This window comes from Siphateles boraxobius, unplaced genomic scaffold, assembly GCF_051911475.1.
Source record: "Siphateles boraxobius isolate OS27281-9 unplaced genomic scaffold, OSU_SipBor_1 84, whole genome shotgun sequence".
Classification (NCBI taxonomy): Eukaryota; Metazoa; Chordata; class Actinopteri; order Cypriniformes; family Leuciscidae; genus Siphateles; species Siphateles boraxobius.
Window position 1 is genome coordinate 1,905,013 of NW_027509213.1, and position 24,988 is coordinate 1,930,000.

Here is a 24,988-nt window from a genome sequence, read left to right on the forward strand (position 1 = left end):
TTCACAGATAAAAAAAAGTGCACAGAAAATAAGTTATGATCACGTAAATGAAGGTTACTGCACTGGCGATTCTGCACTGGCAAAATTACTTTGCCACATAACTACATAATGTAACAAATTTGCATAATGCTAGCCTGTGCTCTTCATTGGCTGCCTATGAAAGAGGTCTACTTTGCCCCCCCCCCTCCCCCTCAAACACTGTAGCTGTATTTAAGACTGGAAGAGTTTGGTTTGTGTTGTCGACATGTCAAGAGAATACGCTGTTTTCAGCGCTGCAAATCCACGTTGCATGCATTTCAAAAGTACGAGGACTCACACTGGATTTGAAACAGAAAATAATTACGCCATCTTTCATATCGCATCACTGTGTATCAAGTCCTGAGGAAGATCCAGAGCTGAAATTTAGATATGATAATGGACATTTGGTTTCTAACATGGACTGTTGACTAATCAAAACAGACTGGGCCATCCGACCAATCAGAGCAGAGTAGACCAATCACAACAGACTGGGTCATCTGACCAATCAGAGCTGAGTAGACCAATCACAACAGACTGGTACATCCGACCAATCAGAGCAGAGTAGACCAATCACAACAGACTGGGCCATCTGACCAATCAGAGCGGAGTAGACCAATTACAACAGACTGGGCCATCTGACCAATCAGAGCAGAGTAGACCAATCATACAGACGGGGCCATCTGACCAATCAGAGCAGAGTAGACCAATCACAACAGACTGGGCCATCTGACCAATCAGAGCAGAGTAGACCAATCACAACAGACTGGGCCATCTGACCAATCAGAGCAGAGCAGGCTCACACAAAGAATGGGATTAGAGAGACTGAATCTTTGAACAAATCGTTTTCAGACTCTTTAAGAAATAAGGTGATGTGCAATGTATATTTATGAGAAATTTTTTATTTTTGACGTTGGATGCATGTGCGTCTATTGTAGGAGACTACAAAATATTAGAAACCTTTAAAATGGCATAATAGGGGCACTTTAAAAAACCAAGTGTAAACGGTACAGTACAGGAAAATCTCTACCAGCTGACATGTTTCTACTGTAGCATGGTCTATAATGTCATACCGCCAAACCCTAAACAGAATCATGACAAATGTCTCTTGCTCAAGCGTCTGATTTTCTATAATTAGCATGTTCATAATTACACTGCCAGTATGTGGTGGAAAAAGCAGAGTTTTTCAAAGTTGAAGCTATACAGTGAAGTAGACTGCTAGCTTAAAACCTAGAATTTGTACTTGAAATACTTTTGAGCGCACACACACACACACACTGGAAGACTCGCGTCCCCAGCAGAGCGTTTGGCTCAGAGCAGAGCACGCAGAGGTCATGTCCACCCATGTCTGCTTACTGGAATCTGATGCAAAGTTACTCAAAATAGCAAACATGGAGGTTGGCGCAACAAGAAAAACAAACATGAGTCCTTTAGAGACGAAACAACTGTTAAATCATATGCTTTAACTGACCTTGATCCTAAACTTTAGCATTTTGTAACAACTTTGCACGCACTAGATAAATTACTTGCAATATAATTTTTTCTACTGGTAAATCATTTGCTTCTACTGACTAGATAAATTATTTGCAATATTAGTTATCCACTGATAAATCATTTGCTTCTACTGACTAGATAAATTATTTGCAATATTAGTTATCCACTGATAAATCATTTGCTTTAACTGACCTTGATCCTAAACTTCAGCATTTTGTAACAACTGCCAAATCTTTCCATGCACTAGATAAATAATTTGCAATAGCATTAATATAATAGAATCACAACGCTTAGTTTTGCATTAAATAGGATTTTCGAGAAGATTTCTGGGCTAAGCTTCACTGAAAGAAAACACTGTAATATAGCCTAATATTCACAAAAGCTGGAAGAGGCACAACAGATTTAATAGGGAAACTAGAATTAGATTACAAATTTGAACCAGACATTTTATTGCATTTTCTCCTTGGCTATATTACAGCATATAATCACAAAGATGCTTAGTACAGTATCAAATTATACTGCAAGTACACTTAAGAGCAGTTTACACAGGGCACACATGCATTCAAAACAGCCAGACGAAGCGCATTAGCATGAAGTTTCACAGGGTTCCTTGCAAACCTTGGATACATTAGGGAAATTTTGTAAGGATTTGTGTTTTCCAGACCTGTAAAAGAGTCATGGAAATTCCTATGGGAAGTAAATAAATCTTACCACAGTTTCCACTCAAAAATCCATGTTGTCACTTGGTACAATTTCACATTTCAAGTTGACTGAACTTAAAATTAAGGCAGCATGAAAACTTACTTTAAGTTGAAGCAACTTCTTTTCTTTTTCTTTTTTTTAACACTGCATCCACATACCTTGGACTGATAATGTTTTCTCTTCTTCTCACCAAGGCTTTATTTATTTATTGAAAAACACTGTAAAAACACTAATACTGTGAAATATTACAACTGTTTTCTATGTGAATGTATTTTATTTCTGTGATCAAAGCTGAATTTTCAGCATCATTACTCCAGTTTTCAGTGCATGAGAAATAATTCTGATATGCTGATTTGCTTCAAGAAACATTGATTAGCCTATTGCTATCAATGTTGAAAACAGTTGTGCTGCTTTGTATTTTTGTAGAAACACTGATGCATTTTTATGATTAAAAAGAACAAAAGAACAGCATGTCCAGTTTTTTGCTTGCAAACCAAATTAGTTCATAAATTGGACTAAATTATTCGCTAGTGATTGGTATGAATTTGAATAACTCAAGTGACTTCTTTTCCAGTACCTAGAAACAATTTGTAAGGGAAAATCAGGCAAAATCAGTCAAAAAGTTTGGGTGCACATAAAATGGAACTAGTTTTAACTTGATACTGCATCTTAATAAGAACAGAGATATGTGAACAACAGCGGATGTGTGCACACAAAAAAATATTGCAGAAGGATTGCAAGAACGACTCCTCGGCAAACAGCTCCTTACAACATCTGACCATAGATGACACTGTTTTTGAGCTATTCATTTCTTTTATCATCAATGTAAACAAACTCAATATTTACTAGGGTTGGGTAGTGTTAGGTATTTCACAATTCGATTCGATTTCGATTCTTGAGGCTTCATTTCGATTCGATTTCGATTCGATTCGATATTGATTTATTAGCTTCGATATCGATTCAATAATTAGTAAATACACAAGTAATTAAGTACCTGAGTATATTTAAAAAAAAATGTGTGCAGTATTACCAATGTTTAAGAAATTGACCCCAGCATGTTTCCTATCATGGTTTATTTAGCAGAACAAACTGTAAAATATTGTACATGTGTTGAATACAAACCACAACTGTAACAAACAGGTGCTTTATTAACACACCTCTAAAGTGCATTTAACTGTAATGGAAAGAATATTTCTTTGTTCCTATACATTCAAGTTATAAAAGAAATGTAAACAGAAACTGTGCATACTCATAATTTAAAAATGTGCTTCGTGAGGCACACGCACGCAAGGTCTCTCGTGAGTCGCTCTCTTCCTCTGTTGTGCGAGCGCTACGCAGTTTGGAGCTCGCGAGCTCTAGATTTCGGGAGATTTGAACTAATTTGCGGACATCAGGGAGCCGCTATCAATATGCGGGAGACCCCCGGAGACTTATAGTTGATCTTATTATCATTTGGATCTTGTACAACGCTGAACGTTCTCACTAGAGTGTTGCCCACAGTGGATTCAAAGGATTTGATGAATCGATATTGAATTGAGAAACAAATAATTGCAATGCATTGATGAATTGATATTTTTACCCAGCCCTAATATTAAAAAAAAAAAAAAAAAAAAGAGACAAATTTTCATTAATCAGCCACTCCAATACATCAATCAACACAGAGTCAAAACTACTCCAACAACCAAATCTAGTCTATATCTAGCCAAATAACCACATTAAGTTTAGTTCTCAAAGACAGCTGCAAAACTCTGCACATATTGAGAAAGGCAAATCTCAGAGGCGCAGGCGAAAACAGAAGAACAGATGCTGTAATCATGACTCTCGTTTAGTGGTCGCTCTCCATCCCCCGTTTCAATAGCCAGGAGCTGATTGCCTTGTCCTGCCCCCTCACCAGTCGCTCCGGGCCAGCGAAGTCCGAGAAGTGGAACCGGATCCTGGCTTTCCTCAAAGAGCACACGCTTTACCCAGCCTCGGGCCAGAGCTGCCAAACTGCTCCTTGTAACTCTATCCATCTCACAGAGCGGAGAACGCCCATTCAGCATGTCCCAACAGGGGATAAACCCTCCAGTCAGCACCCGTGACAAAAGCAGGGAGGCAATGATGAATGAGAGGCCATAGACTCGACAAGCTTCACATGCTCGTGGATACCAACCGCAAATTCCTATAGACTTTCTGGGGAATGTCAAAAAACATTGTCAAGATCGTTTTCAACCAAGAGAGGAGCTTCAGACAGCGGCTACAGGCCAGCTAAGCATTATATAGCCATGTCATTAATAAGAGATGATTAATAAGAAATGATTGATAAACAACCCCACATACCAAAAAAAAAAAAAAAAAAAGTTATGCAGGGATGACGTATTGTAGGCCAAAACTCGGAAATGAGTTTTAGGGTCCCGAAGTCAATGTGTTTTTGGTTAAATAAGGTCTGTGGTGAACACAAGCTCTACAACATAAAATACATCACTAAAACCCTCTTGTGATTTTTTTAAAGCTTTTTCTTGCTAAATGGGACTACAGAGGCTGTCAGGACATGAAACGTCATCAGCCGAACAGGTAAACTCATCTACTAGTCAATCACATCACTCAAACTTTCAGGGAAAATGTTTTTAAACAGACTGAAAGAGTTGACTGAGGCTTACTGGTGGTTATGTTGAAGTCATGTGACCATGGTGTAGTTCATTTAGCTTTTGACTTCTGCCAATTGTCTTTATGCTTCAAAATTCATTGAAGTTGTGTTCATTTGTGAAGATTATCATGATGAATGATAATTTCTGATTTGCAATAACCGGAAATGCTACAAAAAAAAATCCTTCTGGTCCTAAAAAAGGCTTTATTTTCTTTATGCAAAATATGTTGATATTTATGCAAAATAAACATTGATTTATGTTTGATTTATGTATTGATAGGCATTGATCTGATATGCAAAACAAGCACCGATATTAAAATTAGCACCACAATGCAAAACATCATAATGGTCCTAAAACAGACGTCATTTTCTTTATGAAAATATGCTGATATTTATGCAAAATAAGCATTGATTTATGTTTACATAAAGCAAGCAATGATTTGTTTAATTTATTAAGCTCTGATATTAAAATTAATTATCAATGCAAAAATAAATAAATTATAATGGTCCTAAAATAAGCTTCAATTTCTTTATGCAAAATATGGTGATATTCATGCAAATAAGCATTGATTTATGGTTAACACTTTACAAAAAGGTTTCGGTTTTTTAACTATTTTTTAATCTTTGTTAATGTTAGTTAATAAAAATTCATTTATTGCTCATTTATGTCTGATTTATAAAAAATAAGCTTTGATATTAAAACAGCATAATGCAAAACATCATAATGGTCCTAATATAGGCTTTATTTTCTTGTTTTTCCAAAATATGTGGTCTTATTTTTTTCTTCTTTTAATTCTGAGTTGAAATGTGAGCTGTTTTCGTGAAATTCACCAAAGTATCCAAACTTATGCAAAAGTATGCTTCCAAGCACTACTATCAACATTACTTGAGTTTCAAAAAGTGTTTCATTTGACTAGTAAATCTGGTTTCACAATAGCTGGCCCATGAATGTCAAACAACAAAAAACGAGTAGTAGTTGGTCGCATCACGTCAATCAGACCATCCACTGCCGTCTCGCAGGACGGTCCTGAGCCAAGATAAACTGCAACTTGGACCAGTGAAGCTAGAAGTTCAATATTTGACTTGCATAGTCACGGTTGGTGCAACAACTAAACAACCAATGGTCGAGGAGAACATATGTAAAGTCAGTTCTTGTTTTTAAGCCCATCAAGCCTAAAGCACACAGCGCTGAACTCCTGCTGAATGCAAATGCAATAATATTGGCCGAACAGATTAAGATGCTGCAACTTTGGTTGATATATAAGCAAACATTAGTGTAGAGCTGGTGTAAAAAACAATTCTCACTCAGAAATTTGCTACTCAATTTTACATCTTACAAAAAATGTAATTTAAATTTTAAATAAATGTGAAAGTTTGAAGTAAGACTGAAATAGTATTTTCTTGTAAAACGTACAATAATCTTCGTTGTATTTACAACTTTGAAAGTGTTTGAACTGTTTTCCAGGACTGCTAACAAGATCTGAGCTGTAAACGGTCATTTCCATTATTTTCATTTTCCCAACTTGGCCAAAAAGCTAAGAAACGGGTGACCTGATGTTTTGTACGCAGTGCCGTAATGATACCAGAGAAGATACCATGGGTTAAAAAGGCAAAACTAACCACTGATTCTCTAGAAGAGCTGATCTACAGAAGGCTCTCGTCTGCCAGATTATTATTTAATGGAGCTGTTTATCATGATTAGGTCAGATATGAATATGCATCGTTCTGACAGGAGGCGGCACAGAGGGAAGCCAAAGGCATCCGTGCAAACGCTCCGCGTTCGTAAATACTTAATTCAGCATGAGGCTTTAACAGCAACAGAATAAAGCCTCCATGAATCACTGAAATCACATGCAAGTAGGTCAGTGGAGGTTAATATACATCACTCCACAAACAGACAAGACATTAACTAAATACACAATCCTGGTCTTTTTAGGAATGATTCATTTCACAATGTTTTGAATAAAACGGTTTATTTTCCTACATCAAAATATAAATTCCAAAAAATATGTTTTCTGATTCGCTGATTCTCAACTTCTTCCTGACTATGTAACGCCCACTTTTGACCATCCAATCAACTCCTGAGCCTTAAAATAAAGCCCCGCCCACATGTGTTTTTTAAAAATCCAAAACAGTTTAAAGAAGTGAATTGAGTTGTGTGAACAATGTTCAAGTTTAATGAAACAACATGCATGAAACATTATTTGTTTTGTTGCCCGATTTTGCTTTTTTCCTTCATTTTCGACTCCTGCCTAAAGCAAGGTAAAAACACTGGCTTTGCCACCACAGCGCTTTATAAACACCCCGGCAGGTTTGGAAACCATCCAGTGCTTCTGACACTGTGAAATATGATATAACTATAGAAAATTCAAAGCAGAATTGCAGCTATAACCCTCATTTCAACACACTCACTGCGCTCTGGAAACAAACTTTGTTTTTACAAGTATTCATTTCACAGTCTGAGAAAAGTCTGAGAAAAAAAGACTTCGGTAAGTTAGAGAAATCAATATGTTGTCAGCAAGCTGGACCTTACTCTAGAACTATTGTGAAACATTATGAACCTGAACAAATATACTGTCACTCTGGCATTTAAGACAAATTCACCCAAAAATGAGAATTCTCACATTATTTTCTCTCCTTCATGTGGTTTTAAACCCTAATGACTTTTCCTTCCCTCAAACATAAAGATGAAATTCTAAAGAATATCCCAAATTCAACAACAACTAAAAACCCCAAAGTGTGAAAAAGTCCAGCACTATATTCTGTGTGTGTGTGTGTGTGTGTGTGTGTGTGTGTGTGTGTGTGTGTGTGTGTGTGTGTGTGTGTGTGTGTGTGTGTGTGTGTGTGTGTGTGTGTGTGTGTGTGTGTGTGTGTGTGTGTGTGTGTGTGTGTGTGTGTGTGTGTGTTTTCGGCTTTCTCATCCCTATGTGAGAGCGAAACTCATTCTGATACAAGAGGTTTCACTAGCACACCAGAAAGAGCTGTAATGATCATTGATTCACCAAGACAGATTCAGGAACAACAGTCCTTCACTAAAGCACAGTCAATGTCTGTATTCCCGATATCAAAGCATATCAGCTGACTGCAAGACAAAAGTTCCTTTTATCTGGATACAAACCACCAGCTTCAAACAACCGGGACAAAAACACAGCGGCAGAAAGGAAGCCCGAGTGCTCTCTGATAAGTGTCAGTTAGGAAAGTGACACGTCAGTAATTATCTGTTCATACGGATGTGGATTCTAACTTATGGTATGAGGATGAAAAACATAGGGAGACTGGGGCTAGTTGTCACATCGGCTACATCTAAGGGTGTATACATCATTATATGCAATTTTGTTGGCCAATGGTTAGATATTTTAATGAATTGTTTTGCATTTCAAAAATTTATAGTTTCATTTCGCATTTAAAATTCAAGAACAATAGTGTGACAACATGCATAGAGTTCAATTAACTATACATTTTTATTCTTTAGCAATAGCAGTGGAAATATGCTATATGTTTTGTATCCCTTTACTCCGACTAATTTATATTGAATTTAACTGGAATAAATGTGACAACTAGCCCCGACTCCCCAATAGCTTCGGGCATCTTCAAATCAGTCATGCCTGTTGCTGTTCGCCTCAGATCTAAGGCAATTTAGAACAAATTTATCATTTAACAAGCACTTTATCCCAAGTGACACTTATTACAGGCACAATCCAACAAGTTTCAAACCTACAATCTTTTAGGTTACACAACTATGGAAGAAAATCATGCCTTGGTAAATCATAATTATAATAAAATGATGTCATGATTAAAAAAAGTCAACCCATACACTAAAAGATTGAGGCCAAAACTCAATTTTACGTTGGCTTGATGCATTGAAAAATGTATTTGAGCCAGCTGAAAATATGTGCACTGAAGGTCTATTAACCTGGGCACTTTAGTTGAACCAACTGAAAATGTCAGATAACAAAATTGAGTTTTGTACCTTAAATATTTTACAGTGTACTATTATATGACATAAGTCATAATTATAAAACAAAGTGAAAATTAGGAAATGAAGTCATTATGACATGAAAAGTTAAGTTTCTATCAATTTTCTATACATAATAATGACTTATAATTTTAACTTTTCATCTGAATCAATTATGACAGCATGCTAATTTCGAATTTTTATGATTTATGTCATGGTTTTGACTTTTTATCCCATAATTATGGCGGTATATGATTATGATTTCCCAAAAGTAGTGGCAGAATGGGCATCCATACACAATAAGAGGCATCCATGCACACATCTTTCTCACCTCTTTGACTTTCTCCCTCCGCTGAAGAGTCTGGGAATCAGATGGATTTCCGTGGTCCTTGCCCAAAGCTGTTTTCAGCAGGCACTTTTTAAACGTCTCGTGGCTGAAAGTGGTGCCGTGTTGGGCGTTGAGAGCGGCCGAGGTGACCCGCTCTGCCCTGGCCGGCGGTTCGTGCGCCCTCGCCGGACTCCACTCGTCCTGCGCTCTACTCCCAACAGATCTCTCCACAGTTCTCGCTCCATGGGTGACCGAGGGCTTGCGGCTCACTTTCGGTTTGACATTCGCCTCGACCCCCTTTAAAACCGTCTGCTGATGCTCTTGATCCACGGGCACCTTTTTGGGAAGCTCATTGTCGGAGCCTACGGTCACCGCGGGACTCTCGTTCTTGGAGAGGAAGATGCGCTTCAGACGCACGGAGTCGGGTAGAAAGAAAAGAGCCCCGAAGCACAGAGTTACCAACCCTGACAGAAACAGCAGAAAGACGAATTTCTGAGACAGACGAAGCCCCATGCCCGATGCTGAGACACCGGGTAACTTTCGGAGCACCATTTAAACACTCAACTTTCGCCTCACGCACGATTATACTGTAGGATACACACAATGTACGATCAAAACTTCTCTTGTATCGTGGTTAGAAAGCGCAAGCGACACGGCTGTTGTGTAAACTGCACTCTCTCCTGGTCAAAGTGCCTAAATCTTTCTGAATCAATGGATTTAAGAGACCACAGGTGGCGTCAGCACATTTGCGCACAGCAAGAGCGTCATTGAGCATCACTCCAGCCTCCTTAAGTTTCAGTTTTAATCTCATCTGAGAGACCAAATTGATACTTTTAAGGTCTTAAAGCAACAAAATGTTACGCACATCCAAAATAACTGCTTTCAAAAATGATGACGCTCATCAAGGAGATGAAATTGAAGTAGCATACGCCTATAATATCTACAGCCAAAAGTCATCACATTAACACATAATAAAACGTGCCTGCAAACACACTGCTTTATGGAAATGACAATGGTGCTCAACTAGTAGGCGAAATTAGGCGTTTATAAATCTAAATGCAAACCTAAAGTTAAAGCAGCATTTTAGTCATGCATCAATGCCTTATATTAAAAGGAGAGCAAAGAGCCTGCAAACACACCAAAGTTGATCACCTATGAGACCTACTTAAAAAAAAGGTTAAGCAGCATTTAAGTTTTAATCAAAACACACAGCTTTCTGACAAAACGCACTTTTAAAAAGTGAAAGCATCATATTAGAATGCCCTGTATTAAAAGGCAAGTATCAACGTGCTTGCACACAACTGATTTCTAATGATGCTGATGATAAAGACTCGTGGCCAAACAGCGCAACACTGAACTTGAGTGACTGAAATAAAACGCATCTCAGCTGATAACCCCCAAAATTGCAACCTCATAGGTTAGCCTACTTCACAATATCTATGTGCGTTTGGCACAGTGCACACCACTCCATCAAGAGCTGCAGAAATACATCCAAAGATCAAGTCAAGAGAGTCCGCGAACCGACGAGACGCCGAAATTCGGTCCAAGTGATTCTAAAAACTGTAGCTTTATGCGCCGTGCACGCGCTCAACTCTTCTGTGCTCCGAAAGTCTACGTCCAATGCATGAAGAAGGATGTTTGAGCTGGTAAAGCGTGATCGACCGATGGATGGGTCATTCTTCGGAAATGTAATCTAATGAAAGCACACTGTATCTTCCCATTACTGCGCGTTCTCTTCCGCACTCGCCTGGTTTATCACCAGAGAAGGACGGAAGAAAATGAACGCCGATGAACGTAGGTCGCTGCGGAAATATTCCCTCGCTGTAGACGCGTTGAAATGAAGCCGTTGTGATCCGCACGGAAGCTGAAACAGAGCTCGGTGAGTCTCCGAGATCTGGGCGGTCTGCCGCAAACGCGTCTGATCAGCAGCAGCGGAGAGCGCGAGCGAGTCATTACCGGCGCCGCGCGAGAGAGCGTAACCGCGGGCTCATACATCCATCGTGTGGCGGGTGTGGGTATCGTTTTGAAGAACCTGCTTTGCACTCAATGAAATAAAATGCATTTATATTTACATTGGGAAATAGGAGTTTGTTTTCATTTTCAGTTCATCTTGGCGATTTGGCCATGACGTCCAGCTCCTCCTCTCTGGACGTTTAATGGGAGGAGGAATAGAGTTATGGGTAGAGTTATGGCCGGGCAGGGTTGGATATTGTATCTTCACCCATTATTTAGGCCCAAATTACATTCAGTGAGATGGAGCTGGACGCGCGCTCTTACAAATAATTAAGGTTCTTTATTGGTTCCATGATTCCATGAAGAACCTTTACAATTCATAGAACATTTCCATTGCACAAAAAAATGCTCTAGAGATTATTAAAATGTTCTTTACATTAAAGTGGTTCTGTTTAATTAAAAAATAACTGTCACCTTAAAGGGATAGTTCACCCAAAAATGAAAATCCGGTCATCATTCACTCACCCACAAGTTGTTCCAAACCTGTATGAATTTCTTTCTTCTGTTGAACACAAAAGAAGATATTTTGAAGAATATTCTTCAAAATATCTTATTTTTTACAAAGTTAAAGTAAGTGATTTCAACCATTTTGCTAAAGGAGGTGTAGGTAGGCCTATAATACCTGCAGTTATTCTCAATAACTTTCTCATTCGTCTCAGGTGTGGGATTTGACATCTGCCATCTTTGCTCCTGTGCTCAGGTTGTATTGAGTCAATCAGTATAGGCCTACATTTTTTTTTCAACATGACAAATCAAATGAAGAAGGGCTGTTGAAATATTTTATCATTTTTCAATGGTTGTCAATAAAGAAAGATTATTTTTCTGGGTGGAGCAAATCAGTTTTGTTTACTTCTATTCAAAACTCCGCCCTTCAAAGTGATATCAGCCAATCAGATGACAGCAAACCTGAACATATCCATGTCTTAGATTGGATAAATAATTCCATAAAAATAGTTTACAACATTGTCAGTGGGAGAAACTATAAACTTATAAATTATATTGGTCAATCGACCTTCTTCAGGCTTACTTTAATCTTAAAAGTATAAAGAACATTTTTTTGAATGGAGTTACTAAGCCTGTAATCTATTCACTATTAGAAGAAACGGTTCTATATAGAACTCTAGGGACGGTTCTTGACTCAATTCTAAAAGACGACGTTATGCCAAAAAGGTTCTATAAAGAGAAATTATTCAATAATACTTTCATGTTTAATGGGTTATTTAAAATGTTTCTAGTGATAAAGTATGTGCTGTTTAATTAATCAAATAAAATAATGAATAAAAAAAATTAAAGGTTATATATGAACCGTACCAAAATCCTTTAAGATTCAATACAGAATCTTTTCTTCTAAGAGTGTTGCATTGCTGATATTCTGCTTGTTGTGAGAGAATGTTTTATCACACCACTGGCACTTTGTCTAGATTTAACTTGGTTTAGCAAAACAAAATTATTCACAAGTTTAAAGCGAATAAGCAACACCAAACCAAGACAGCAATCAATACAGAAATTCAACAGATTTTCCAATTAAACTGGACGGAGACAGAGGACAGTTTTCCTGGAACATAGTGAGACGAATGGTCCTGATTAATCCGGTGTTGATCATTAAGAAAAAACAACCAACCACAGCAGAAACTAAGTTAGTTAAAGCAAAGGTCAAGAAAAAAGTATAGTGCAATCGGCAGCAGAAAATTTCCATTCATTGTTGATTGTTTCGGTCTCACGGGACGGCTGTTTACTGGACATTCCTAATGGGAAATGTACTCTTATTCCCAACACAGGATGTTTAATTCAGATGAATAGGAGATTCAGAGAACAGACTCTGTGTAAATGACCTGCTCTACAAAACCTCACAACAATAAAATAATGCTTTGATTGCAAATATTTTGGAGAGTAGAGTCAGTAGATCTTCACTTCACATTCTCATATGCACAAGCTTTTGAGACTTTAAATATCAAAGTGTTTAGCAGATTAAAAAAATAGCAATGCTCCCTATTCAATGTTAATGTGGGTGAATAAAGGTGATGATACACTGGGCAACTTCTTTGAGCAATGTTGCAGTGCGATGTTGCAGAGCGATGTTGCTTGGTTGCTTTCCCATTGAGAATGGGCAACAAATTTCTATCTGGACACTTTAGATGGGTCGTGGGCCCTGTGTATCACCTGGTTGCCCAGTGATGGCAACATTGCTCAAAAAGTTGCCCTATCATCACCTTAAGTTTAACATTTAAAGTCACTGCATATGATTTCTCCTAATTTTCCCCAGAGTGTAAGAAGACAATAAAACACTGAAATTAAAAGTGTATAGCCAGAAAGGGTTTCCCTCTGGGCATGAATTTGGAAAATGTTTCCCAAATGCTCAATAAGCATAAAATACCCACTCTATGCAGACTTTAATTTTAGGCTTATTGGCGCAGATGCAACTGTCTCATTCATCATTTGAATATCTCAGTAATAGGATTCAAATATCACAGAAAGACACTTATCTCAGCACTCAAGAACAATCTGGGGCAAATAAGCATATCGTGATGCAAATAGGTCACATTAATCTCACCAGCCACATCAAAATTGACTCCTCTGCTTCTAGAGCAGTGAGTCAGAGCAATTTAACAGCATCCAAACAAGAATAAATGAACACTAATGTGGCTTAAAGTGCAGCTGTGTGGTCTAGACCGAAAAACATCAGGATTATAAATGTTAAAGAGAGACAGTGTCAGTCTGATGTATTTTAGTGTCACAGTCCTTAATCAAAAGAATATGAAATGATAAAAACAGAGCGATTACATAAGCAGCATCAGATGTACAAAACCCAGGTGTCTTTGAAATTAATTAATTATTAAATTAATATCTAATATAAAATTAGCCTAACATGAATTTGAGGTAGTTTTAAACACATCAAATATATGTGCAGCCTATATGAACTAATAATAATGTTCATTAATATATACATTTTCATTTAATTTTGGTAAAAGTTATTGTAATTTTAATCATTTTTAATAGTTTTAAAATATATATGTCTGTTTAGTTATTTGTATGTATAGTTATATATGTATATTATTTTATTAACTTTTTATTAAAAGTTTTTACTATAGGCTATTTTTTCTAGTTAGTTTAGTACTTTAACAACAAAAATGAGAAATATTGCTAAATGGAAACTTGCTGAAATAATGACAATGTGTTTTGTTTTAGTTAATGATGACTTTATTTAAGGTTAAAATAGGTTTTAGTTAAACCCTGAGGGAAAGTAAGTAAATAATCTCATTTCCATTTTATTTTTTTATGCTAACTGTAGTGTTGACTGCTTTTTATAAAGCTCAACGATTTTTTATGCTGTAAGAAATATAGTCTAATATTTTCTCTTATAAAGTTATCAGTAACTAGCCCTGACTGAATGAGCTTAATTTAGACTAAATCTGCATTTTGATGTTTATCTAGTCTTTATTGGTAGGAAATAATAAATCAAGGTATAAAACTGCATTCAAAAAACATGGTTGCAATCTAATAAAATAAAGAAAAGAAAATGATAAAAGAATATATTGCTCATAAAAAGAAGTTTGGCATGAAACAACAGCATCCTCTGCTGGTCGTGTAGTGCATGTGCATCTCAGTATATCAAACTAAGGCTCAAACTTTGTGACAAAAGAAGTATGTACGAAGAAAAGGAGCATACGAAGAAAAAGCCTTGGCGGTCACCCATAGATTTTAAGTGGGTTTGAGGAACAGCCAACAGATTAGATTGTGAAGAGTGCAGTCTACGACTTGGGAAGTAAGGTGTGAGTAACTCTGATAAGAGTTAGAGTCTGAGCAGGGACTCGATATGAGTGATATGATTGCATGCCCAGGATCCGGGCAAGTTTTGTTCATGTTGAAACTTGTTACGTAAGTGTAGATTTAGATAGGCCTACTCCGGCTAAAAGGGCATTACAGTAGGCAATCCGAGAGACAACAAAATTTAGTATAGGATGCAATCTTGTTATATTTCTGAGGTGAAAAAAGATGTTTAATAGTGGTCTGCATATTAGGATCTAATGTAAGACTGGCCTCAAAGATTACTCCAAATTCCTTAAATTTCTTGGATTCTCAAAACTGTACCATCAACAAAAAAGTAGGTATAGGGGGAACCAAGTAACATAACTTCAGTTTTACTAATATTCAAACTTCAAACAAGTGTTATTCATCCATATCTTGATCTCAGAAACATAAACCAGAAAGCAAGCAAACATCCCGATTTTCACCAGGGTTAGAGTATAACGAGTAGTGTCAGCATTAAAGTGATAATGAAGTCCGAGCGTTCGCAACAGATGCCTTAGTGGTGAAAATAGATATCAAAGAGGAAAGGGCCTAAAACTGAACCCTGGGGAACACCAGTGAAAACAGAGCTAATCTCAGACATGAAACCACCCAAGGCAATGAACTGGGAACGGTCAGTAAAAACTTAAACCAGTTTAAACCTGTCCCCGAAATACCAAAGCCCTTTAGTAAAAGACTATGATCAACAGTATTGAAAGCGGCTCTGAGATCAAGAAGGATGAGAATGGAAATAGTGTCAGAATCAGACGCCATCAACAAGTCATTGTCAACCCTGACCAGAGATGTTTCAGCACTGTGAAATTCACGAATACCTAACTGAAGGGGTTCGAAGACATTATCAACTCTAAGGTGGTCACACAAGTGAGAGTCAAAAAATGAGTTTAAGTACTTATGCAAAAAACTGAAGATTTGAAATGGGGTGGAAATTGTTAAAGTCGTCCAGGGCAGAATTTTCTTTTCTTGGCACGGGAGTTACAGCAGGGATTTTAAATGCTGCTGGAACAACCCCAAACTGCAATGAATCATTTATTATACTGAGGACAGTAAGGCAAAATAACATCAACGCGAGATATAAATAGAGGAATGGGAATAGGATCGAGCAAACAAGTGGTAGATTTCATCTTTTTAGAGCCTCAGAATCAAGCTGGGAGAAATTAGTGAGAGAACATGACTTTAAAGGAGCAAATGAGTCTAAATTAGTATCAAATGCATTATTTAACTGAATTTGAATAAGTATTTTGGTTGCACATTATTTTACAGTAGCCTACATGCACTTACAGTATACTTGTAACTAGTACGTCGGGATTACAGTCATACTACAGAACAGCAATCGCGAAGTAATTAGGCTATTTACTCAAAATAAGTAGAGAGTATATGATTTAATACACAGCATTCAAATGAAAGAGAAAACTGATGCTTTTTAGCAAATTAAAACTTTATTTGTGTATCTTTGATGACCATGAATGTTAGATCCCAGAATGCAAGAGCAAAACTCTGAAGCTGTAGGCGACTTGACAAATACAGTGAATCCTTGTAGTGTACACTCTCGGCTTTGACATTTGCAGATGATATCTCAAATCTTAAATTGTGATATATTTTTTCTTGTATTTAAAATAAACATTTTGCCTGCAAATATATGATTCACTCTATAAAACGACAATGAATTACATGAATAGATTATACGACAGCAGATTAATAACATACAGACAAACGCAGCTGATGTTCAAGTGACATTTTGTCCACATCAGTATAACTTCAGACTCAATGTGCAGAAAATAATAATTCCTATGAGTTAACCTGGTTCAAAATCCATATAAAACAAGCAATCAACACATTTCAAATCAGCCTTTAATGTTACATGACCTTTACACCACACAGAGACGTAAAGCCTATGCGTTTCCCATAGTAAGTTATTAAATGAATGACTTAATTATTGCTGTAATCATGTTTGAAAGGTTCTGTTCATGATAAAGTGCTTCAAACGGCCTCTTATATTTAATGAGGAAAGACTGCAGGCCACGTCTGTGTTTAGAAGTAGAAGACTATGAAGTTATGAAGATGAAAGCTCATGATTATATTATCAAGATCTTCTCCGCACAAATGAACAGATGTTCGGTTGCCTTGTTTTTGGTGTCTTTTGGTGAAATAAATAACAGCACATAATTCATGCACATCTCAGTAAATGGTTTTTATAAAGTGATTTCATTTAGAGTTTAAGAACAGTAAGCATGTTACAGTCCTTCAGTCAAATATTCAGCAGGATCGATACAACAACCTCATAATAAACCCTGAAACAGAAGCAAAAGTTGAAGATTACTGTCATTGCATCGCCACCAAACTAAATGAGATAACACTCGTTTAACTAATTGACTGGTCATTAAAAAAATCATGTGAAAGTGGCTTCATGTATGATCACACACTTATTTCAGAGATCAACAGGTTTTTTCAGTCTTTTTACATTAGTTAGTCTGCATTCGAGTCGCTTCCCGGCGTCACAAATAACACAAAAGTGAGTGCAGGCCATTAAAGTGTCTGGAGTCAAACGATAAAGCATCAGTGAAGAGACAAAGACCACGAATGATCAAAACACCTGAAAGCAGAAATAAGCTTTTATGATAACAAACAGCATGAGGCATAAATCCCATCTGAATCTGCATGATCACACACAGATGAACGGCAGTTTAGTTACAGCATGCACAGAAAAGGACAAAATAATGTAAACTCACAGAATCGTCCGTGTGCTTCATGATAAAACCGTAATATACTGATAACAGAAGGCAAAATTATGTAAAGCAAAAGTAAACCGTCGTGAACTGAACATCATATAAAAAGGCTTTATGGTGAATATGAGTAGAAAATTACACTACAGTGCCAAGCAATAAAAAAAGAAAACAAAGACAAACAAATTGCAGAAAATATATGAAAGCTAGCAAACTTATTAAATACACAGAATAGCATTAAATCAAACTCATCATTGGCAGTCAGCTTCATGTCAAAGACAATTCAGTTAAAATAAATATTTCACTCAAAAATGCAAATTATACCATTATTTAATCACCCTCAAACAGGCTCAACTAAAAACGTTAAAGTTTCTTAAAATAAACATTTTCTTTTTCATTTAAGCAATATTTCTCATTTTAATTTAGTTAAACTTGATGTACTAAATAACTAAAACTAAAATAGAAATTAATAAAAACTATAAAGGCAAAAAAAATTGTAAAAATGACAAAAACACAAGTGACTAAACCTTGAAAATGGAAAAATAAAATCTAATTTAAAATATGATCTATAATAATTATAAATCAATTGTAAAGACAAAAATATGGACAAATCCAAACATTGGTTTAAAATTTTTTATTACACTTTTAAACCCAACAATTGGGTTTGTCCATATTTGACCCAACCATGGGTTCAAACAACCCAGCATTTGTTAGTGTGAGGTTGAGTAAATAATGACAGAATTTTCATTTCTTCCTTTAATCGTTTTCCCCTCTCCTCTTTTGGAGCTGGTCATTCGTGTGAATACCAGTCCATGTTGAACACCGCGTGGCGGTGACGGCTGTGAAACGCTGGTGAACACAACAGGGCAGAAGAGACGTAAAGCTCAAACCGAAGCACAGACCCGTGAGTGCATGAAACGGAAGAAAGGCAGAAGAGAGGACAGCCTCTCTGTTCAAGGCAAAACAAGCTCACAACATAATTGGTCAGTTAGCATTGTAATTCTTCAAAGCAGAATATAGACATCTATGGACCATAGTTCACATAAAATATATAGATATGATTTTACCACATCTAGATTAAAATAAGGCTAATCTACTATTTGTGCATGCAAAAGAGTCTCTGAATTTGATATATTATATTTTTTTTTTTCAAATAAGCAATGCACCTTCAAGAGCCGGATCTGCTCCGGTGGCGGAGGAGAATCGAAGGAGTGTTTTCATTCTGGTGGTGCAAAAGGTTTTAAAGGGAATAATTCAACATACAGGTTTTAGAAGAGCACAGGTTCTGTGAAGTTCTTTCAGGAAACAATCACACTGCAACTCGAATCAGCATTAACCACCGGCAGGATTGTGAGTGTGTGTGTGTGTGTGTGTGTGAAGGCTGAGATATGGGGGAAGAGTTTCGGGAAAGTGATTCATGAAAAAAATTGAAATCCGTTTTAATTTACACAGCCTTTTGGTAAATCATAATTATGACTGACTATATGAATAATGAAATTAAAAAAAAATCTGACAAAAGTCATAATTACAATATAAAAGGACATAGTTAACTTTTTATGTTGTTACTTTTTTTAATCTCAATTTCGACTATCTCACTTAGTTTTAAAATCAGTTTATTTTTGTTTATTTCCACTTCATCTCATAATTTAAACTTTTTATCTCACAATTATGACTTAATACTTTGACCTTTTGTTGTAATTTCCACTTTATCACATAATTATGAATTTTTATATCATAATTTTGACAATTATGCCTTAGTTCGTCATAACTTTGACTATTTGTCAATTTCCACATTTATATCATACTTGTGGCTTAGAGTGTTGTAATTTTGCCTTTTTATCTCATAATTTCACATTTTTGTCATACTTGTCAACATAACTTTATCTCATAATTTTGACTTCATCTTACAATAATGACTTAGTACATCATAACTTTGACTTTTTGACATTTTCCACTTTTTCATAAAAAAAGTGTCAAAAATTTCATACAAATTCTGGCCTAGTGTTGTAATTTTGCCGTTTTATCTCATAATTATGAGTTAGTGTGTAAATTTTGACTTGACAATTTAGAATTTTTTTGTCATAATTATGACTTTTTATTTCATGATTTCAACTTCGTATGTCATAATTTCTACTTTTTTATTTTAATAATTAAGACTTGTAATCCTCAATTTCAGAACACTTTTTTTGGGAGATCGGCAGACGAGGTCACTATAAACTTTTACGTAAAAGACTTGTGTGAAGAATCAAAATAAAGTCTATATCCATGGAGGGGGGGGGGGGGGGGGGGGGGGTCAGCATGAGGACGAGTAAATAATGACATAATCTTGTCACTTTTGCATGAACTCTTCCTTTCAATCAAGGTTTGTGAATGAGATTGTCCAGATCTTTCAGAGCGGTTATGACTGGTCACAAAAGCGCTTGAGTGCTTTTAAAGGGAATAAGATTATTAAATTAAAATGATCTTTGTTATTATATAAAGTATAAGCAAAGTAAACAAAACAGGATACATGATCACAACCAATCAATTTGATCATGCAACTTTTTGGTGTAAAATAAAATCTTTCCAAATGCAAATCTCTGTGCGATCTCCACGAGACTCGTTGGTTCTCAGGTTTGTTAAAGCGTGACTTCAGTGGCTTCCACGTGTGGTTAGCCCGTCGACAACAGAACTAGCCAGAGTAAATATGCACCATCTGACTGATAAATATAAGAAAATATAAGTTTCATATTATTGATCCTGATAAACGAGTCTAATTCCTCGAGAGGTAAAACAACTAGTGATAAAAACAAATAAAGCCAATATATGTGACCGAACATAAAACATAATGAACAAGAAAACGCATCGATGCTCTGAAACCGACAACAGAAGCGTTTTACCTGAATATAGAGCGAGACTGAACAGTGCGAGCGTTTGGTAATGCATAGATCTGTTCCCTCGTGCAGAATATTACAATTCCACAGTAAATGCCACATTTACTACGAGTTCAAACTAGGCGTGATGTGACACCATGTGTCATAAGCCATGTGTTCATGGACCAATGAGATTTCACTGTTCTGTCACTCATCGCTAGTTGGGATTAAAACATTTAAATCGCATCATGTCTGGTAAGAACACAGTGTTAAGGCTCATTCACACCAAAAACAATTACTATAACGATAATTTTCACAGCGGGCTCACAGCGGCAGACTATTAGCATGTTAGCCAGGGCCAAACGAGAGTAAAAATCGACATGGAAACAGTAACTTTATGAATTTTGACAATGCATGGTTGTGAGAATGTTATATGGCTTAGTGCGATATACTGTATAGTCTGGAGCGCTGCATGTTTCGATTCAGTGTAAATGCTACTCTGCATGTGCTCTTGTTGTGTTTTTGCATTTGGGAACGCAACGTGCGCCAGCCATCTTCCCGATCAGTTTATAAATCTGCTGTTGTCAACAAATAATAAAAGTTCAATTGGTTTATTGTCTGAAAGCAAAGAAATTAAGGCAACCGTAAATGTTAGTTCTGTAATTTTACTGTTCTGTAAAATAAAATAATAATTATTGTTGTTGTTAATAACAACAACAACTCTATATTTTATATAACATGTTTTATTATATTGCAATATATTATAATTATTAAATACTTTTTATTATAATAATAATTGCGTTGGTGTTCCTTCTTTTTTCGTCTTTTGCTGATCACATGACTGACTATATTATCGTCCACACCAATTACACAATAAAGTTCTGTCGTTTATAGTCTGCAACTATAATTACTCGAGCTCTTTAAAGTCTGGTGGATTCTGATTGGCTAATTGGTCAATGTTTTAATTACAATGTTCATTAAAATCATTCTGAAAGTGATTGTAACTATACCGTTCCTCCGTCGTTATTGTTATCTCTGTTGTGTGGACTCTACTTTCCTTTTAAATTTATCCTTTTAAAAATCGTTTTAAATATCGTGCTTGGTGTGAACAAGCCTTTGGGCTTAAAGAAAAAGAGCAATGACAAGCGGAAAAAATAAATGGCTATTTTTGATTGCTCCCTTTCATTTTCTTTATTTTGGTTCATCAACAGTTTGGTTTTCCTGACGCATCTCTCTTTTTGGCTTCCTATAGAGTATAAATCTGTCGTCCATGTCTCAGCAGATCCAGTGCAAGAGCTCGTTGTGCTCTCTCAGGGGAGGAAGGGTTCGTCCTCGTCTTCCTCGTCGGCAGCGGGCCCCGGATCGCTCAGACAGCGCATGAGTCGCTGAGGCTCCTTATCATCATCCTCGTACGCCATTTTGTCCCTTCTCTCCTTCGCAGGAGAGGGTGCTTTCATCACCAGGCCGCCCTCCTCCGTGCTCTCCTTCGGCTGGATTGCTTTCCTGCCGAACTCGTCCCGCACGTTGACGGGCTCCGGGCTCTGCGGCGAGGCCAGGTCCACTTTAATGGTGGGGATGCTTTCTGTGACAGCCTTGATGCTCCACGCTTGAGGGTCTGTTTCAGAGAAGAGGGAAACTCTCACACAAAATATTTTTCTTAATCAGTATTTTTACCCTAGTGTTCAAACAAACTTAAATAAAAAAGCTAAATAAAAGTATATTTAAAAATGATACAAAAAAGAATGCAAATTACAAAAGGACTCATATTTTAAAGAAAATATATTAACAACATTAAAAGAAAACCTAAATCAAAATATATTTATAAAATACAATATTGTAGTATACAAATAATAGTAAAATAGCACTGTTTTCCTTAAAGATAAATGAACTAAAAAAGCACAAGTATACTTAATTAATTGGCAATGGATTATAAATATTTTTGAGGTTTTTTTTATGTTGGAAGCAAAAATCAAACAAAAAATTTGTGTTAACAAAAAGTTTATGTTTACAACAAGAATTGTTCAATATTTATCAATTAACATTCTAAAAAAATAGTGTAATGTTACTAAATTGTGCTTATTTAATTGCATTTAAGTATTACCTGAAAACAAACGGAAATACTGATTAAAAAATTATTTGTTACAGTGCAAACATTTTATGCAATTTACTAATAAAAATAAACAATTCACTGTAATAAGGGATTTAAGATGGTTCTCTGATTATTGCATTATTTCTTGATTCTATCCATTGTTACTATAGTTTATGCCAAAGTACTAGTTATTTTTTTTTACTACTGTAAACCATAGTAATTCACTATGGTATCTGCTATATTCATTATATATCTCTAATATCAATTTACCACAGTTTTATTGTAATAATAACTTGGCAGATGTTTGTAAGGAATATGGCTTTATAGTGTTGAACATAAAGAGTTATGCATATGATTAAATCTACTGAATCAATAGGGGGCGCTGTGCAACAACTGAAACCTGAGCGATTAACCGCACATTCACTGAGAGGAAAGACTCTGGGCTGAGGAAAAAGATTTCAGTGACACAACAGGATCCTGAAGTCATATGTGTGTGATCCAGCAGAGAACGTCCGCTCACCTGAACCCAGTCGAGCTCGAGTGATGGTCGGGGAATCATGAGGCGGAGCTGGAACAGTCAGGTGATTGTTCATCCGTGACATCTGAAAGAAGCGAGATAGAACCTTCAATGCTAACATTCTATCATGATTAATAAAGCACATTCCAGCTATCAGTGGCTTTTGTGTGTAACTGAGATGAGTTTTGGTGGCCAGTAACTTATATACTGTCAATATACATTAATTGAGATGCACAAAATTGCTGAAATTAAATGAATTAATAAGGCCATCGATAGATTTTGGAAACGACACACCTTATCTAACTTATATATCTTTAATATCAATTTACCACAGTTTTATTGTAATAATAACTTGGTAGATGTTTGTAAGGAATATGGCTTGATAGTGTTGAACATGAAGAGTTATGTATATGATTAAATCTGCTGAATCAATAGGGGGCGCTGTGCAACAACTGAAACCTGAGCGATTAACCGCACATTCAACTGAGAGGAAAGTCACCTTATCTAATAAGCTAATGTTGATCATTTTTTCATATCCAATGATGAATCAATCAATCATTAACGTCAAACCTTTTCCAGCTCTATCAATTTCTTGCGTTTGATGAGGTCGTTCCAGCCGTCCTCAAACGGATCAGCCACCAGTGTGTGTCTGTTGTACGAGCGCAGCTGAAAAAACAGAAGACAATCTAGTTTGATCTGAATGACTCTCAGGAATGAATGAAATAGAAAGAAGCCTGGTGTGAGAGTGTGAAGTGAAGTGCTGACTCACTCTCTGACGGGTCCTCTGCAGGTTTGTGCGCAGGATCTTCCTGATCTCTTCCTCACGGGACTTCGAGAGCTGTGGCAGAGCTCGGTCCTGAGGAGTCTTCTTGGGCTGGATGTTCCTGCAAAACAAAGGGAAAAACTCATTATCCTAGAATAAAAATCAGACCCGTACATTCTATAAACATTCCATGAACTCCTATATACAGCAGTGGCCAAAAGGCCTGGGAAAGTTGAAATCTTCACCCTTTATTTAAAGATTAATAAAGATTTTGTAAGCATATTGCAGAGTATTGCATGGAGTCATTTGTTTTTTATCGTGATAACACAATTATAATTTATATATAATTTTTGGCCAGGCTGTCATAAAAAAAATATCAACACATGCAAAAAAAAAAGAAAAAAAGAAAGAACCAATGAGTATCACAGTAGTAACTGATTATGTTGTAGTCAATATATGCTTTTTTCAGTGAGCTTTGCATAGTAATATAAAACCTGTAGTTTGTCTTTCTTTGCCAAATAATTTTGTCAGCTAAAAACATCAACATCAAGTTTAGTGTTTTGTTCTTACCTCATATTTAAAATATTTTAAAAATAGAAACTACCTTCCTCATATATTGATGGTTTAATTAAACTTGTAGGGACATTAAAAAAAATCCACTTTTACCCACTCCTGAATATTTTAGAAATTCCACACATTCTCCATTCATTATATCAATTGCTTTCAGATTCCTTACATTCTGTGTTCTATATGCATTCTAAAAATTCCACGCTTTTTCTGTGCAATGCTTTATATAGATTTTCATAATCCATTACATATTGTGATTGCATTCAACACATTCTCTTAATATTTATTCACATTCCAAAAATTCCAGATTCCACACTTTCTATATGGATTCTACACAATTCTATATACTCCATGAATGGTAAGTCCTGATGAGGTGTGTACTCACTGCATGGAGATGGTGGAGGGCATGGCAGAGGGCAGCTTGGATCCTCCTCCGCTCTCCACCAGCTCGATGGCCTGCTTCATCTCCATCTTGTGGTAGAAGGCGATCAGCTGAGGTTCTTTGGAGCGCTCACCCGCTATCAGGCACTTCTTTATGTA

The 24,988-nt window shown here is 36.4% G+C and overlaps 2 protein-coding genes across 4 annotated transcripts in view; both read right to left on the bottom strand.

Annotated features, from left to right (window-relative positions):
• LOC143730981 (mannosyl-oligosaccharide 1,2-alpha-mannosidase IA) overlaps window positions 1–11,275 on the bottom strand; it is a 207,551-nt gene extending 196,276 nt beyond the window's left edge. For both annotated transcript variants that reach the window (XM_077221592.1, XM_077221591.1), the window contains exon 1: window positions 9,124–11,275. In XM_077221592.1, coding sequence (XP_077077707.1) covers window positions 9,124–9,672 — 549 coding nt within the window. In that variant the 5' untranslated portion in view covers window positions 9,673–11,275. The remainder of the gene's footprint in view (window positions 1–9,123) is intronic.
• Window positions 11,276–17,115: 5,840 nt separating this feature from the next.
• Window positions 17,116–24,988, bottom strand: part of slc9a1a (solute carrier family 9 member A1a) — a 44,259-nt gene continuing 36,386 nt past the window's right edge. For both annotated transcript variants that reach the window (XM_077221590.1, XM_077221589.1), the window contains exons 8-12: window positions 24,834–24,988; window positions 23,888–24,002; window positions 23,689–23,784; window positions 23,122–23,203; window positions 17,116–22,127 (exon numbers count right to left, since the gene is read on the bottom strand). The exon at window positions 24,834–24,988 is cut by the window's right edge and continues 22 nt beyond it. In XM_077221590.1, the coding sequence (XP_077077705.1) occupies window positions 21,823–22,127; window positions 23,122–23,203; window positions 23,689–23,784; window positions 23,888–24,002; window positions 24,834–24,988 (753 nt within the window). In that variant the 3' untranslated portion in view covers window positions 17,116–21,822. The remainder of the gene's footprint in view (window positions 22,128–23,121; window positions 23,204–23,688; window positions 23,785–23,887; window positions 24,003–24,833) is intronic.